The 18,436-nt window shown below is 52.4% G+C and overlaps 1 protein-coding gene across 2 annotated transcripts in view; it reads right to left on the bottom strand.

The window, feature by feature from the left end:
• Positions 1–18,156, bottom strand: part of GSK3B (glycogen synthase kinase 3 beta) — a 71,790-nt gene extending 53,634 nt beyond the window's left edge. Inside the window, exon 1 of one of the 2 annotated variants that reach the window (XM_073576969.1) lies at positions 16,933–18,156. In XM_073576969.1, the coding sequence (XP_073433070.1) occupies positions 16,933–17,020 (88 nt within the window). In that variant the 5' untranslated portion in view covers positions 17,021–18,156. The remainder of the gene's footprint in view (positions 1–16,932) is intronic. The other variant, XM_073576971.1, reaches the window with a different exon arrangement.
• Positions 18,157–18,436: the final 280 nt, after the last annotated feature.

Below are 18,436 nucleotides of genomic sequence, written 5' to 3' on the forward strand. Positions count from 1 at the left end.
GGTGGTCCGTGCAGTGGGAGGTTACTAGAGATCATTCATTATATGGATACCTCTATGTATCCGTGCTGCGGCAGCATCCCCCATAGGTCAAAACTTTGCAGCGCTTTCATCCTACTGAGCTCAATGTGTGATGGAGACGAGCAGACAAACGACTCCAACAACTGCAGACTTGTAGCCGGCCGGCCCGATCGGTCTACTCCAGGCGGTACGGTTATGTTCTGGATGTGGGCAGTTGCGGTTCTCAGCCGCCCTCAGTGCCCCGGAGTCTAGCAGAGATGCTCCTGTCCGTCCCTGCAGAGCAATCAATGCCCAGAACACAGAACTCCGTACAGCGGACGCAATACTGATCGCTGCCACGTCAGGTAATGCGGCTGCTTTATTGCCACATCATCACTTTTCAATGTCGCCACGCTGCATGATTTCGGATACCATCAACAGGTTCAATAGGGCAGTCGTTAAAAAGAGCCGAGAGGACCGAGACCAGAACTGGTCAGCGCAATGACATATTTCCTATTCATGTATCAGGTGTGGCAAAGTCACTGGTAGAGTGCTGGAGGTGAGGTGTGTCACTGCGCTTAATGGCGTCAGTGATGTAAAATCCAGAGTATTTTCCTCCAGCACACTATGTGCTGTGAGGTTTCAGCTAAGTTGCATAATGGGCTGGTTCTTATGTGGACATCCATAGAGTGGGTGGGAGGGTGTCCGCCTTATATCCACCTGCAGTCGGCACTGCCGTGTGCTGACAGGACCTGTGTGACATCACAGTCATGTGATCGGACACACGGGGAGAGGAGTCACATGGTCTGGGGCTTAAATAGCTGGGCTCCAGAGGCAGTCTTTGTTCAGCAGAACTGGAGAGAGGTTTCTCCAGTGGTTTGCGTCCTGAGGAGAAAAGATTGAACTTGTGTTGCTCCAGAGCGGGGCGTTACCCGAAACGTATGGACTCTGATACAGCATTTTGTTTCCTTTGTTGTTGTCCTGTTTTTGCCTAAACAGCTGTTTTTTACTTTCCTCTTCTTGTTGGTTCATGCTGCCACATAATAAACCAACCGAAGATTTCAAGAGACCGTGTTCCTGTTTTCTACCTCCATGTACCATCATGTGACTTGAACTACCACATAGAGGACATCAAAAGCTAGTCTAACATTAGGCGACATCACACCGGCTGCAGTGACATCATGGGCTCTATTCTTACATTAGGTGACATCACACCGGCTACGGTGACATCATGGGCTCTAGTCTTACATTAGGTGACATCACACCGGCTACGGTGCCATCATGGGCTCTATTCTTACATTAGGTGACATCACACCGGCTACGGTGACATCATGGGCTCTAGTCTTACATTAGGTGACATCACACCGGCTGCAGTGACATCATGGGTTCTATTCTTACATTAGGTGACATCACACCGGCTGCAGTGACATCATGGGCTCTATTCTTACATTAGGTGACATCACACCGGCTGCAGTGACATCATGGGTTCTATTCTTACATTAGGTGACATCACACCGGCTGCAGTGACATCATGGGCTCTATTCTTACATTAGGTGACATCACACCGGCTGCAGTGACATCATGGGTTCTATTCTTACATTAGGCGACATCACACCGGCTGCAGTGACATCATGGGTTCTATTCTTACATTAGGCGACATCACACCGGCTGCAGTGACATCATGGGTTCTATTCTTACATTAGGCGACATCACACCGGCTGCAGTGACATCATGGGCTCTATTCTTACATTAGGTGACATCACACCGGCTGCAGTGACATCATGGGTTCTATTCTTACATTAGGTGACATCACACCGGCTGCAGTGACATCATGGGCTCTATTCTTACATTAGGTGACATCACACCAGCTGCAGTGACATTATAAGCTCTATTCTTACATTAGGTGACATCACACCGGCTACGGTGACATCATGGGCTCTATTCTTACATTAGGTGACATCACACCAGCTGCAGTGACATCATAGGCTCTATTCTTACATTAGGTGACACCACACCGGCTGCAGTGACATCATGGGCTCTATTCTTACATTAGGTGACATCACACCGGCTGCAGTGACATCATGGGCTCTATTCTTACATTAGGTGACATCACATCGGCTACGGTGACATCATGGGCTCTATTCTTACATTAGGTGACATCACACCGGCTGCAGTGACATCATGAGCTCTATTCTTACATTAGGTGACATCACATCGGCTACGGTGACATCATGGGCTCTATTCTTACATTAGGTGACATCACACCGGCTACGGTGCCATCATGGGCTCTATTCTTACATTAGGTGACATCACACCGGCTGCGGTGACATCATGGGCTCTATTCTTACATTAGGTGACATCACACCGGCTGCAGTGACATAATGGGCTCTATTCTTACATTAGGTGACATCACACCGGCTGCGGTGACATCATGGGCTCTATTCTTACATTAGGTGACATCACACCGGCTGCAGTGACATCATGGGCTCTATTCTTACATTAGGTGACATCACACCGGCTGCAGTGACATCATGGGCTCTATTCTTACATTAGGTGACATCACACCGGCTGCAGTGACATCATGGGCTCTATTCTTACATTAGGTGACATCACATCGGCTACGGTGACATCATGGGCTCTATTCTTACATTAGGTGACATCACACCGGCTGCAGTGACATCATGGGCTCTATTCTTACATTAGGTGACATCACATCGGCTACGGTGACATCATGGGCTCTATTCTTACATTAGGTGACATCACACCGGCTACGGTGCCATCATGGGCTCTATTCTTACATTAGGTGACATCACACCGGCTGCGGTGACATCATGGGCTCTATTCTTACATTAGGTGACATCACACCGGCTGCAGTGACATAATGGGCTCTATTCTTACATTAGATGACATCACACCGGCTGCGGTGACATCATGGGCTCTATTCTTACATTAGGTGACATCACACCGGCTGCAGTGACATCATGGGCTCTATTCTTACATTAGGTGACATCACACCGGCTGCAGTGACATCATGGGCTCTATTCTTACATTAGGTGACATCACACCGGCTGCAGTGACATCATGGGCTCTATTCTTACATTAGACGACATCACACCGGCTGCAGTGACATCATGGGCTCTATTCTTACATTAGACGACATCACACCGGCTGCAGTGACATCATGGGCTCTTTTCTTACATTAGGTGACATCACACCGGCTGCAGTGACATCATGGGCTCTATTCTTACATTAGGTGACATCACACCGGCTGCGGTGACATCATGGGCTCTATTCTTACATTAGACATCACACCGGCTGCAGTGACATCATGGGCTCTATTCTTACATTAGACATCACACCTGCTGAAGTGACATCATGGGCTCTATTCTTACATTAGACATCACACCGGCTGCAGTGACATCATGGGCTCTATTCTTACATTAGGTGACATCACACCGGCTGCAGTGACATCACAACGGCTGCAGTGACATCATGGGCTCTGTTCTTACATTAGGTGACATCACACCGGCTGCAGTGACATCACACCGGCTGCAGTGACATCATGGGCTCTATTCTTACATTAGGTGACATCACACCGGCTGCAGTGACATCATGGGCTCTATTCGTACATTAGGTGACATCACACCGGCTGCAGTGACATCATGGGCTCTGTTCTTACATTAGGTGACATCACACCGGCTGCAGTGACATCACAACGGCTGCAGTGACATCATGGGCTCTGTTCTTACACTAAGTGACATCACACCGGCTGCGGTGACATCATGGGTTCTAGTCTTACATTAGGTGACATCACACCAGTTGCAGTGACATCACAACGGCTGCAGTGACATCATGGGCTCTATTCTTACATTAGGTGACATTACAACGGCTGTGGTGACATCATGGGCTCTATTCTTACATTAGACGACATCACACCGGCTGCGGTGACATCATGGGCTCTAGTCTTACATTAGACGACATCACACCGGCTGCAGTGACATCATGGGCTCTATTCTTACATTAGGTGACATCACACCGGCTGCAGTGACATCATGGGCTCTAGTCTTACATTAGACGACATCACACCGGCTGCAGTGACATCATGGGCTCTAGTCTTACATTAGACGACATCACACCGGCTGCAGTGACATCATGGGCTCGAGCTTTTCTCCAGCTCTGGGAGTTCTGGTTTCCTGAAGGTTATGAACTGGTTTAGAAGCAGCGACTAAATGATGACTAAAATAGTGGAAGGCGGAGCAGAGACTATTACATAAATGGCAGGCTTCCAGGACACGGGCGGAAATGTGACTCAGGAATAACACTCCAGTAATGATCTGATCCAATGCTTGCCTGAGAGTGATCCGAAACCTCTGACCGATCACCAACCCATTACTGATTCTAGATGACGGCTCAGTGCAAGAGAGGAGATGGGGGACAGAAGTGGCCTCATCGGTGGAGACCCCACAAAGAAGCCTACTCCACGCTTGTCCAGTCACCTGACTCCACAGACCTACATTATACCAGTTGTTCTAGCTGTCTGGGCATGCTGGGAAATGTAGTCTCATCATTGCTCCACAGCGTGTGCACAAGTAGCCGGCTCCATCCCAGTACACACACAGGGTTATAATGGGTAAAGTGCTGCAGAGATACCAAGTGATGTCCGGCGTAGACGGCACAGTACACCACGACCAGCGGGTGTGTGATACCCAGCGTAGAAGGCACAGTACACCACGACCAGCATGTGATACCCACCATAGAAGGCACAGAACACCACGACCAGCATGTGTGATACCCAGCGTAGAAGGCACAGTACACCACGACCAGCATGTGATACCCACCATAGAAGGCACAGATCACCACGACCAGCATGTGTGATACCCAGCATAGAAGGCACAGATCACCATGACCAGCATGTGTGATACCTAGCATAGAAGGCACAGATCACCACGACCAGCGTATGTGATAGCCAGCATAGAAGGCACAGTACACCACGACCAGCATGTGTGATACCCAGCATAGAAGGCACAGTACACCACGACCATCGTGTGATACCCAGCATAGAAGGCACAGAACACCACGACCAGCATGTGTGATACCCAGCATAGAAGGCACAGAACACCACGACCAGCATGTGTGATACTCAGCATAGAAGGCACAGAACACCACGACCAGCATGTGTGATACCCAGCATAGAAGGCACAGAACACCACGACCAGCGTATGTGATACCCAGCATAGAAGGCACAGTACACCACGACCATCGTGTGATACCCAGCATAGAAGGCACAGAACACCACGACCAGCATGTGTGATACCCAGCATAGAAGGCACAGAACACCACGACCAGCATGTGTGATACCCAGCATAGAAGGCACAGAACACCACGACCAGCGTATGTGATAGCCAGCATAGAAGGCACAGTACACCACGACCATCGTGTGATAGCCAGCATAGAAGGCACAGTACACCACGACCATCGTGTGATACCCAGCATAGAAGGCACAGAACACCACGACCAGCATGTGTGATACCCAGCATAGAAGGCACAGTACACCACGACCATCGTGTGATACCCAGCATAGAAGGCACAGAACACCACGACCAGCATGTGTGATACCCAGCATAGAAGGCACAGAACACCACGACCAGCATGTGTGATACCCAGCATAGAAGGCACAGAACACCACGACCAGCATGTGTGATACCCAGCATAGAAGGCACAGTACACCACGACCATCGTGTGATACCCAGCATAGAAGGCACAGAACACCACGACCAGCATGTGTGATACCCAGCATAGAAGGCACAGTACACCACGACCATCATGTGATACCCAGCATAGAAGGCACAGAACACCACGACCAGCGTATGTGATAGCCAGCATAGAAGGCACAGTACACCACGACCATCATGTGATACCCAGCATAGAAGGCACAGTACACCACGACCATCGTGTGATACCCAGCATAGAAGGCACAGAACACCACGACCAGCATGTGTGATACCCAGCATAGAAGGCACAGTACACCACGACCATCGTGTGATACCCAGCATAGAAGGCACAGAACACCACGACCAGCATGTGTGATACCCAGCATAGAAGGCACAGAACACCACGACCAGCGTATGTGATAGCCAGCATAGAAGGCACAGTACACCACGACCATCGTGTGATACCCAGCATAGAAGGCACAGTACACCACGACCAGCATGTGTGATACCCAGCATAGAAGGCACAGAACACCACGACCAGCATGTGTGATACCCAGCATAGAAGGCACAGTACACCACGACCAGCATGTGTGATACCCAGCATAGAAAGCACAGAACACCACAACCAGCATGTGTGATACCCAGCATAGAAGGCACAGATCACCACGACCAGCATGTGTGATACCTAGCATAGAAGGCACAGATCACCATGACCAGCATGTGTGATACCCAGCATAGAAGGCACAGAACACCACAACCAGCATGTGTGATACCCAGCATAGAAGGCACAGAACACCACGACCAGCATGTGTGATACCCACCATAGAAGGCACAGATCACCACGACCAGCATGTGTGATACCCAGCGTAGAAGGCACAGATCACCATAACCAGCATGTGTGATAGCCAGCATAGAAGGCACAGTACACCACGACCAGCATGTGTGATACCCAGCGTAGAAGGCACAGTACACCACGACCAGCATGTGTGATACCCAGCGTAGAAGGCACAGATCACCACGACCAGCATGTGATACCCAGCGTAGAAGGCACAGATCACCATGACCAGCATGTGTGATACCCAGCATAGAAAGCACAGAACACAACGACCAGCGTGATACCCAGCATAGAAGGCACAGAACACAACGACCAGCGTGATACCCAGCATAGAAGGCACAGTACACCACGACCAGCGTGATACCCAGCATAGAAGGCACAGTACACCACGACCAGCGTGTGTGATACCCAGCATAGAAGGCACAGAACACCACGACCAGCATGTGTGATACCCAGCGTAGAAGGCACAGAACACCACGACCAGCATGTGATACCCAGCATAGAAGGCACAGAACACCACGACCAGCGTGTGTGATACCCAGCATAGAAGGCACAGAACACCACGACCAGCATGTGTGATACCCAGCATAGAAGGCACAGAACACAACGACCAGCGTGATACCCAGCATAGAAGGCACAGAACACCACGACCAGCGTGATACCCAGCATAGAAGGCACAGAACACCACGACCAGCGTGTGATACCCAGCATAGAAGGCACAGAACACCACGACCAGCGTGTGATACCCAGCACAGAAGGCACAGAACACCACGACCAGCGTGTGATACCCAGCATAGAAGGCACAGAACACCACGACCAGCGTGATACCCCGCATAGAAGGCACAGAACACAACGACCAGCGTGATACCCAGCATAGAAGGCACAGAACACAACGACCAGCGTGATACCCAGCATAGAAGGCACAGAACACCACGACCAGCGTGATACCCAGCATAGAAGGCACAGAACACCACGACCAGCGTGTAATACCCAGCACAGAAGGCACAGAACACCACGACCAGCGTGTGATACCCAGCATAGAAGGCACAGAACACCACGACCAGCGTGATACCCAGCATAGAAGGCACAGAACACCACGACCAGCGTGATACCCAGCATAGAAGGCACAGAACACAACGACCAGCGTGATACCCAGCATAGAAGGCACAGAACACCACGACCATCGTGTGATACCCAGCATAGAAGGCACAGAACACCACGACCAGCGTGTGTGATACCAGCACCCGGACTGCGGACAGCCGGACACATCAGTCATTTACTTTGTGGGATTGATGTGAGCTCACTTAATGGAGAGATCATTACTTACTATTATATTCTATGTAATGGAAACTCAGGCAAAAAGACAAAAAATCTCACAATAATCCAAGTATGTCAAAAGGATCATGGCAGAAAATGTCAAGTATCTCTAGAGAGCAAGGAGACAGCCAGAAACCATAGGCGACACCATCTGTACCGAGGACAGGACGCCCATGACGCTGCAGTCACCAGATCGGCACCCCGTGGCCAGCCACTAACCTCATACAGGACACCCCGCACAAATCTGCACCGAGAGCACCACAAACACCGAAATAACCCGCCATCACAGAGCGGGAAACAGCTCACTATACCACCACAGGAGCTGTAATTTCCCAGCATCCACTGCTTACTATCCCACAGGCGTCAGAGCTGTAATCTCCCAGCATCCCCTGCTTACTATCCCACAGGAGTCAGAGCTGTAATCTCCCAGCATCCCCTGCTTACTATCCCACAGGAATCAGAGCTGTAATCTCCCAGCATCCACTGCTTACTATCACACAGGAGTCAGAGCTGTAATCTCCAAGCATCCCCTGCTTACCACAGGAGTCAGAGCTGTAATCTCCCAGCATCCCCTGCTTACTATCCCACAGGAGTCAGTGCTGTAAGCTCCCAGAATCCCCTGCCTACTATCCCACAGGAGTCAGAGCTGTAATCTCCCAGCATCCCCTGCTTACTATCCCACAGGAGAGCTGTAATCTCCCAGCATCCCCTGCTTACTATCCCACAGGAGTCAGAGCTGTAATCTCCCAGCATCCCCTGCTTACTATCCCACAGGAGTCAGAGCTGTAATCTCCCAGAATCCCCTGCCTACTATCCCACAGGGGTCAGAGCTGTAATCTCCCAGCATCCCCTGCTTACTATCCCACAGGAGTCAGAGCTGTAATCTCCGAGCATCCCCTGCTTACTATCCCACAGGAGTCAGAGCTGTAATCTCCCAGCATTCCCTGCCTATTATCCCACAGGAGTCAGAGCTGTAATCTCCCAGAATCCCCCGCTTACTATCCCACAGGAGTCAGAGCTGTAATCTCCCAGCATCCCCTGCTTACTATCCCACAGGGGTCAGAGCTGTAATCTCCCAGCATCCCCTACTTACTATCCCACAGGAGTCAGAGCTGTAATCTCCCAGCATCCCCTGCTTACTATCCCTCAGTAGTCAGAGCTGTAATCTCCCAGCATCCCCTGCTTACTATCCCACAGGAGTCAGAGCTGTAATCTCCCAGCATCCCCTGCTTACTATCCCACAGGAGTCAGAGCTGTAATCTCCCAGCATCCCCTGCTTACTATCCCACAGTAGTCAGAGCTGTAATCTCCCAGCATCCCCTGCTTACTATCCCACAGGAGTCAGAGCTGTAATCTCCCAGCATCCCCTGCTTACTATCCAACAGTAGTCAGAGCTGTAATCTCCCAGCATCCCCTGCTTACTATCCCACAGGAGTCAGAGCTGTAATCTCCCAGCATCCCCTGCTTACTATCCAACAGTAGTCAGAGCTGTAATCTCCCAGCATCCCCTGCTTACTATCCCACAGGAGTCAGAGCTGTAATCTCCCAGCATCCCCTGCTTACTATCCCACAGGAGTCAGAGCTGTAATCTCCCAGCATCCCCTGCTTACTATCCCACAAGAGTCAGAGCTGTAATCTCCCAGCATCCCCTGCTTACTATCCCACAGGAGTCAGAGCTGTAATCTCCCAGCATCCCCTGCTTACTATCCCACAAGAGTCAGAGCTGTAATCTCCCAGCATCCCCTGCTTACTATCCCACAGGAGTCAGAGCTGTAATCTCCCAGCATCCCCTGCTTACTATCCCACAGGAGTCAGAGCTGTAATCTCCCAGCATCCCCTGCTTACTATCCCACAGGAGTCAGAGCTGTAATCTCCCAGCATCCCCTGCTTACTAACCAACAGTAGTCAGAGCTGTAATCTCCCAGCATCCCCTGCTTACTATCCCACAGGAGTCAGAGCTGTAATCTCCCAGCATCCCCTGCTTACTATCCAACAGTAGTCAGAGCTGTAATCTCCCAGCATCCCCTGCTTACTATCCCACAGGAGTCAGAGCTGTAATCTCCCAGCATCCCATGCTTACTATCCCACAGGAGTCAGAGCTGTAATCTACCAGAATCCCCTGCTTACTATCCCACAGGAGTCAGAGCTGTAATCTACCAGAATCCAGTGCTCACTATTTTGCAAGCTTCAGAGCTGAAGTCTCCCAGCATCTCCTGCTTGCTCAGTGTCTGTGCAGATCTAAAGCCCCCGTTACACACTGCGATATCGCTAGCAATATCGCTGCAAAGTCACCGATTTTGTGACGTTGCAGCGATATTGCTAGCGATATCGCTGCATGTGATACTTACCTCCGACCCGCTCCCCCGCTGGTTATCGCTGATCGCGCGAGAAGCTGCTGGAGCCGGGCGGGAGGACGCAGGATCGCAGCGTCTGACAGGTAAGTAGCGATGCACGACCCCTGCGATGTCGCTGGTGAGATCTGCCTGTGTGGCAGCTCACTAGCGACCACCCAGCAATGCACCAGTGATCCTGACTGCGTCATATCGCTAGTCGGGATCGCTGGTGCATCGCTAGGTGTAACGGTACCCTTACTGTGCGGACTTGTAATCAGGGGAACAATTTTCCTTTGTTTATTTTGCACTTTGGTTCCATTTAGTAATCAAAGACTAAAGGTACTGTCACACTTAGCGATGTACCAGCGATCCCGACCAGCGATATGACGCGGTCAGGATCGCTGGTACATCGCTAAGTGGTCGCTAGTGAGCTGCCACACAGGCAGATCTCACCAGCGACATCGCTGGGGACGGGGGTCGCTACTTACCTGTCACACCAGGCGATCCTGCGTCCTCCCGCCCGGCTCCACGCGTCGCTCATCGTCACAGCAGGAAGCGCCGCAGGAAGCTGACGACGAGAAACAGTCCTGGACGTTCTCGCGCGATCAGCGATAAGCAGCAGGGGAGCGGGTTGTAGGTGAGTATCAGACACAGCGATATCGCTAGCAATATCGCTATAACGTCAGAGGTTATAGCGATATTGCTAGCGATATCGCTTAGTGTGACAGTACCTTAAGGGTACGTGCACACGCTGCGGATTCTGCTGCGGATTTAGCAAAATCCGCAGGTCAAAAGACCTGCGGTTTATCTGTGGATTAGCCTGCGGTTTAGCCCTGCGGTTTATCACCTCTACAATGGAGGAGATGGTAAACCGCAGCGGAATCCGCAGAAAGAGTTGACATGTCAATTCTTTCTGCGGATTAGAAACTGCAGCAAATCCGCATGGAAAAATCTGCACCGTCTGCACTGCGGTTTCCATTTCCCATAGGATATTATGGTACTGTACACCGCAGCACCAAAACCGCTGCACATACCCTAAGGGTATGTGCACACGTTGCGGATTCGTCTGCGGATATTTCCGCGCGTAATCTGCAGAATCCGCAGGTCAAAATGCCTGCGTTTTACCTGCGGATTTCGCCAGCTTTTTTACACCTGCAGATTCCTATAATGGAATAGATGTCCCCAGTCCCATACGCTCGGTGCCTTGGGGTGATCCTCGACTCTGCGCTCTCTTTCAAACCACATATCCAAGCCCTCGCCTCCTCCTGCCGCCTCAAACTCAAAAATATTTCCCGGATCCGCTCATTCCTCAACCATGAAACCACAAAAACACTAGTGCATACTCTTATCTCCCGCCTCGACTACTGCAACCTCCTACTCTCTGGCCTCCCCTCTATCACTCTAGCTCCGCTCCAGTTCATCCTACACTCTGCTGCCCGACTAATCCACCTGTCTCCCCGCTATTCCCCAGCCTCCCCCCTATTTCAGTTTCAGGCCCTTCACTGGCTTCCTATCGCCCAGAGGCTCCAATTCAAAACCCTAACCATGACATACAAAGCCATCCACAACCTGTCTCCCCCATACATCTGTGACATGGTCTCTAGGTACCTACCCGCATGCAACCTTCGATCATCTCAAGATCTCCTTCTCTACTCCCCCTTATCTCTTCTTCCCACAACCGCATACAAGACTTCTCCCGTGCTTCCCCCATACTCTGGAACTCTCTGCCGCAGCACATCAGACTCTCACCATCAACGGAAACCTTCAAGAAGAACCTGAAGACCCACCTGTTCCAACAAGCCTACAGCCTGCAATGATCCTCGGTCTACTGAACCACAGCACGACCTGCTCTCCCCTCTCCTAGTGTATCCTCACCCATCCCTGTAGACTGTGAGCCCTCGCGGGCAGGGCCCCCTCGCGTTACGTACTTGTGTGTCCCTTGTCTTACACATGTTTATTATACTTGTCTATATTTTCCCTTTTCACATGTAAAGCGCCATGGAACAAATGGCGCTATATAAATGCATAATAATAATAATAATAATAATAATAATGTAAAGACGCTGCGGAATCCGCACAAAGAATTGACATGCTGCGGAAAATAAACAGCTGCGTTTCCACACGGATTTTTTCGCAACATGTGCACAGCGGTTTTTGTTTTCCATAGGATTACATGGTACTTTACATCACTAGGAAAACTGGTGCAAATCCGCAGACGAATCCACAACGTGCGCACATACCCTAAAGATGAGCGGAGCCTGGAAGGTCACAGAATCCTTGCCAGTTGGGAGAATCCGCAAATCAGTAGCAATGCAACTGGCATGTGAATTCCCGGGTACTAGAAGCAATGGCGCAGCCAAACCGCAGGATGGGGGCTTCCAGACAGAATCCTGGGGCAATGCGGCTCTGGATGGCTAAAACTACAGGGGGTTAAAGATGGATGAAAGTTTAGGGGATCACGTCATGGTTTTTGTGTCTATCATCACAGAAAGCACAGCACTTCCTGCCCTGGCAAAGTGAATAGATTCCTCACGTCTCGTGCACACTTTTTTCGTTTTCGCAGATTTGAAGCGGTTTCATATCATCGTCAAATATTTTTGAGCTTTTGCTGCATTTTTCACTCAAATGACTGGGAAAAAAAAATTCATCAAAAACGCAAAGACATGTCACTTTTTGTGCAACGTTTTTCCCATAAAGAAACGTTTTTGATGCAGAAATGTCTGCAAATACTTAACGTGTGCACAAACCCTTATACATCGCAAAACTAAAAAGGACCCGGACTCGTGCCGCATCCTCTCCATTACCGATGCTGCTGAATGAAGGCTATTGCTCTCTGGTATCACTCATTTCTGGGACAAGCTCACAGTAGGACGTGAACACATTCCCACCGTCAGGGCTCACGCAGGGGGAAGCCCCGGGGGACTCATGTGAAATCTGATTAAGGGTTATGATCCCGATTAAAGGGGAGGTCACATTAGTGGGGGAATCTGCTGACTGGGAATGTCCCGGGCTACGGAGCCAATACAGTGCATGAATAATCCTCCTATGCTCACAGCACACAGGGGGCTTGAGAAGTGGCCGCCATCCACATCAGTGACTCTTCTCTCCCACAGAACGATCACAAGGAAACAGCATATATGGCCCCAAGACCTCAGACAGGCAGCAGATCCCTAAGACCAGCAGTCACCACCCTCCAGGGTGCTCACACCGAGACCTCCGCTGACCTGCTCACTGTTACAGGGCGCTCACACCGAGACGACTGCTGACCTGCTCACTGCCTCCATCACACCTTTACAGGGTGCTCCCACCGAGACCTCCCTTGACCTGCTCACTGCCTCCATCACACCTTTACAGGGTGCTCCCACCGAGACATCCGCTGACCCGCTCACTGCCTCCATCACACCTTTACAGGGTGCTCCCACCGAGACCTCCGCTCACCTGCTCACTGCCTCCATCACACCTTTACAGGGTGCTTCCACCGAGACCTCCGCTGACCTGCTCACTGCCTCCATCACACCTTTACAGGGTGCTCCCACCGAGACCTCCGCTGACCTGCTCACTGCCTCCATCACACCTTTACAGGGTGCTCCCACCGAGACCTCCCTTGACCTGCTCACTGCCTCCATCACACCTTTACAGGGTGCTCCCACCGAGACATCCGCTGACCCGCTCACTGCCTCCATCACACCTTTACAGGGTGCTCCCACCGAGACCTCCGCTGACCTGCTCACTGCCTCCATCACACCCAGACCTCCGCTGACCTGCTCACTGCCTCCATCACACCTTTACAGGGTGCTCCCACCGAGACCTCCGTTCACCTGCTCACTGCCTCCATCACACCTTTACAGGGTGCTCCCACCGAGACCTCCGCTCACCTGCTCACTGCCTCCATCACACCTTTACAGGGTGCTCCCACCAAGACCTCCGCTCACCGCCTCCATCACACCTTTACAGAGTGCTCCCACCGAGACCGCGCTCACCTGCTCACTGCCTCCATCAGACCTTTACAGGGTGCTCCCACCGAGACCTCCGCTCACCTGCTCACTGCCTCCATCAGACCTTTACAGGGTGCTCCCACCGAGACCTCCGCTCACCTGCTCACTGCCTCCATCAGACCTTTACAGGGTGCTCCCACCGAGACCTCGCTCACCTGCTCACTGCCTCCATCAGACCTTTACAGGGTGCTCCCACCGAGACCTTGCTCACCTGCTCACTGCCTCCATCAGACCTTTACAGGGTGCTCCCACTGAGACCTCCGCTGACCTGCTCACTGCCTCCATCACACATAGACCTCCGCTGACCTGCTCACTGCCTCCATCACACCGAGACCTCCGCTGACCTGCTCACTGCCTCGATCACACCGAGACCTCCGCTGACTGCTCACTGCCTCCATCACACCGAGACCTCCGCTGACCTGCTCACTGCCTCCATCACACCGAGACCTCCGCTGACCTGCTCACTGCCTCCATCACACCGAGACCTCCGCTGACCTGCTCACTGCCTCCATCACACCGAGACCTCCGCTGACCTGCTCACTGCCTCCATCACACCGAGACCTCCGCTGACCTGCTCACTGCCTCCATCACACTCAGACCTCCGCTGACCTGCTCACTGCCTCCATCACACCCAGACCTCCGCTGACCTGCTCACTGCCTCCATCACACCCAGACCTCCGCTGACCTGCTCATTGCCTCCATCACACCCAGACCTCCGCTGACCTGCTCACTGCCTCCATCACACCCAGACCTCCGCTGACCTGCTCACTGCCTCCATCACACCCAGACCTCCGCTGACCTGCTCACTGCCTCCATCACACCTTTACAGGGTGCTCCCACCGAGATCTCCGCTGACCTGCTCACTGTTACAGGGCGCTCCCACCGAGACCTCCGCTCACCTGCTCACTGCCTCCATCAGACCTTTACAGGGTGCTCCCACCGAGACCTTGCTCACCTGCTCACTGCCTCCATCAGACCTTTACAGGGTGCTCCCACTGAGACCTCCGCTGACCTGCTCACTGCCTCCATCACACAGAGACCTCCGCTGACCTGCTCACTGCCTCCATCACACCCAGACCTCCGCTGACCTGCTCACTGCCTCCATCACACCCAGACCTCCGCTGACCTGCTCATTGCCTCCATCACACCCAGACCTCCGCTGACCTGCTCACTGCCTCCATCACACCCAGACCTCCGCTGACCTGCTCACTGCCTCCATCACACCCAGACCTCCGCTGACCTGCTCACTGCCTCCATCACACCTTTACAGGGTGCTCCCACCGAGATCTCCGCTGACCTGCTCACTGTTACAGGGCGCTCCCACCGAGACCTCCGCTGACCTGCTCACTGCCTCCATCAGACCTTTACAGAGTATTGGGGACAATTATTAGTCACTAAAAAAATTCCTTAAATTTAACCCAAACAGTCCGACACCCAGCAGAGCTTTCTGGGCTCTTGACATAGCCCTAATGACCATGGATAATGTGAGCCGGTGGCACCAGGGCTGCTCCCCGGAATGTCTGAGCCCCCCACACCCGGTGTACAGAGCCTGCAGACATCCCCTCCTAGACCTCCTGAATCATTAATGTGGGATATGCAGCAGAAGAAATCCATCAGCTGCTGAACCAGAGACCGAGGCGGAGGCATGCCAGCACCCGAGGAGGACGAGTCTGCCACTCAGGACTGGGCAGAGAAGCCCCCAATAACAAGTACCCAGAATGCAACTCTCGATCCCAAGGGACACGAGGCAGGGACCGTCATATGCACCAGCAGTGAAATTGATGCAGTGCAAGGGAATGATCAGGGCTTATACTGACTCCTCCTAATAACCCTTTATGTGCCAGCACACGTCACATCCCCGCAGTACAACAGGGCTGGCCTCTGTGAACGAAGCCTCATTTATATTGTACAGAAAATGAATGAACTGAGCCCCTTTAAGAGCGCTCAGAGTGGACACAGGCATCATGGCTGCATCCCTGCGCTGTCGCTTTAAGGATGTGGCATAGTGTAATGTGGCTTTTGCAGGGTCTAGACACATAAAAGGAGCCATGAGCAGCGAATGAGGGGTGGATTCATGTGCGGCTGGGGGTGGTAGTCCTCGCCTGCATGGCAGATCTGCAGCTATGGGGTCACTATTCTCTCTGCCTATTGAAGGTGAAAAAGGGTGGGGCGGGTGGGAGGAAGGCTGCTGGAAAATGGTGCTCATCTGACGGCAGCCGGCAGAGGAGAGGGAGGCCCCGAGTGCTGCAGCCTGCATGTAAGGTGGGGCAGCGTGACAGCTGCAGGTCCTGCACGATGCACAGCGGCAGCCGGCAGAGCATTAACTGTGCAGCTGCCATCATCCGCTCTGCTGCAATGGCGGATCCTGCTCTCCCCCACTGGAGACTGAAGTCACGGGGGAGGGGGGACGCGTTACAGGGTGCGACAATACATGAACGGCGACCTACAGGAGCTGAACCCCAAATCCGCATCGTGCAGCTACCAAACAGGAAAATAGGCAAACTAGGAACTAGAATGGGTGATGAACAGCCGGTCCTGATACAATGGAGCAGATAACAGGAAACTGCAACATTGTATCAGACCAGTGTAAGCACCAGCGGCCCCTGCCACGGCGAGATGGTACGGACCACCGTGCCCCCACCCCACGTACAGAGGCTCTCCGGGTGTGTCCCCTCAGAGCAGGCGCCCCGCACCCCAGCATGGCGCAGCCCCCCCACCTTACAGATTACACTCGGGGTACTCACGGCTGACTTTCATGCTGCCGAATGATGAGGGTTGTTGAACGGGTTTGCAGCTCTCTGCAAAGGAAGTGGTCCTCGGCCTCCCCGACATGCTGCGCCTCCTGCGTCTCTCTCTTCGTTATGAAAGCCGGATAGAGAACAAACACATGAAGACCCCGGCAGCCAAGACACCTCGGACCCCTCTCTGCAAAACGTGGGGGGGTGGAAATGAGCAGCGAGCCTGCGTACAGTCAGAGAATCCTCCGCAGATCACTCCTTATCCAGCATGTGTGGGGGGCACAGGCCCATGGGGGGCACACAGCGAAAATTACCGGCCCGAGGGGGCGCTAACCCCACAGGAAGGAGATCGGGAGCCCAGCCAGGAACGTGGGGGTCCTCATATGACACTGAGGGTCTCACAAGCCGTGGAGGTGACAGCACAGCAACACTGTGGGGGGTGACAGCACAATGGCTCAGTAACACTGCGGAATAGTAACTCGGGGGGCTCTGTACTATGGGGTCATCTTATGGGGAGCCCTCTATTTTGGGATCATTAATATCGGGGTCCCTCTTATTTAGGGGTCTCTGTACTTTAAGTGATCCTAAATTATTAGGAGCGCTCTGTAGTAATATTGGGGGTCCCTCTATTACCGGGGTCCTATACACTAATATCGGGGCTCCCTGTTACTACAGCTCTCCCTGTATTATTAGGGGTCCCTATCTGCTACTGGGGGGTCTCCCTGTATTATTAGAGGGTCCCTTTAATCGGGGGTCTTTCTGTATCAGGGTCCTGTTCTGTTATTGTGGGCCTCCCAGTATCAGGGATCCATCTTATTGGGGGGTCCCACTGTATTAAGGGGTCCCTTTATATTATTGGGGGGTCTCTAGATTATTAGAGTTCCCTTTCTGGCATCAGGAGTCTGCCTTTATTATTAGGGGTCCCTTTCTGTTATCGGGGTCTCCCTGTATTATTGGGGGGTCCCTTTCTGTTATTGGGGTCTCCCTGTATTATTGGGGGTCCCTTTCAGTTCTCGGGGTCTCCCTGTATTATTGGGGAGTCCCTTTCTGTTATTGGGGGTCTCCCTGTATTATTGGGGGGTCCCTTTCTGTTTTCGGGGTCTCCCTGTATTATTGGGGGTCCCTTTCAGTTCTCGGGGTCTCCCTGTATTATTGGGGAGTCCCTTTCTGTTATTGGGGGTCTCCCTGTATTATTGGGGGGTCCCTTTCTGTTCTCGGGGTCTCCCTGTATTATTGGGGGTCCCTTTCTGTTCTCGGGGGTTTCCCTGTATTATTGGGGGTCTCCCTGTATTATTGGGGGTCCCGTTCTGTTCTCGGGGGTCTCCCTGTATTATTGGGGGTCCCTTTCTGTTCTCGGGGGTCTCCCTGTATTATTGGGGGGTCCCGTTCTGTTCTCGGGGGTCTCCCTGTATTATTGGGGGGTCCCGTTCTGTTCTTGGGGGTCTCTGTATTATTGGGGGGTCCCGTTCTGTTCTCGGGGGTCTCCCTGTATTATTGGGGGTCCCTTTCT

The sequence above is a fragment of the Dendrobates tinctorius genome, unplaced genomic scaffold (assembly GCF_039654945.1).
Source record: "Dendrobates tinctorius isolate UK_male_01 unplaced genomic scaffold, ASM3965494v1 ptg000054l, whole genome shotgun sequence".
Taxonomy (NCBI): Eukaryota; Metazoa; Chordata; class Amphibia; order Anura; family Dendrobatidae; genus Dendrobates; species Dendrobates tinctorius.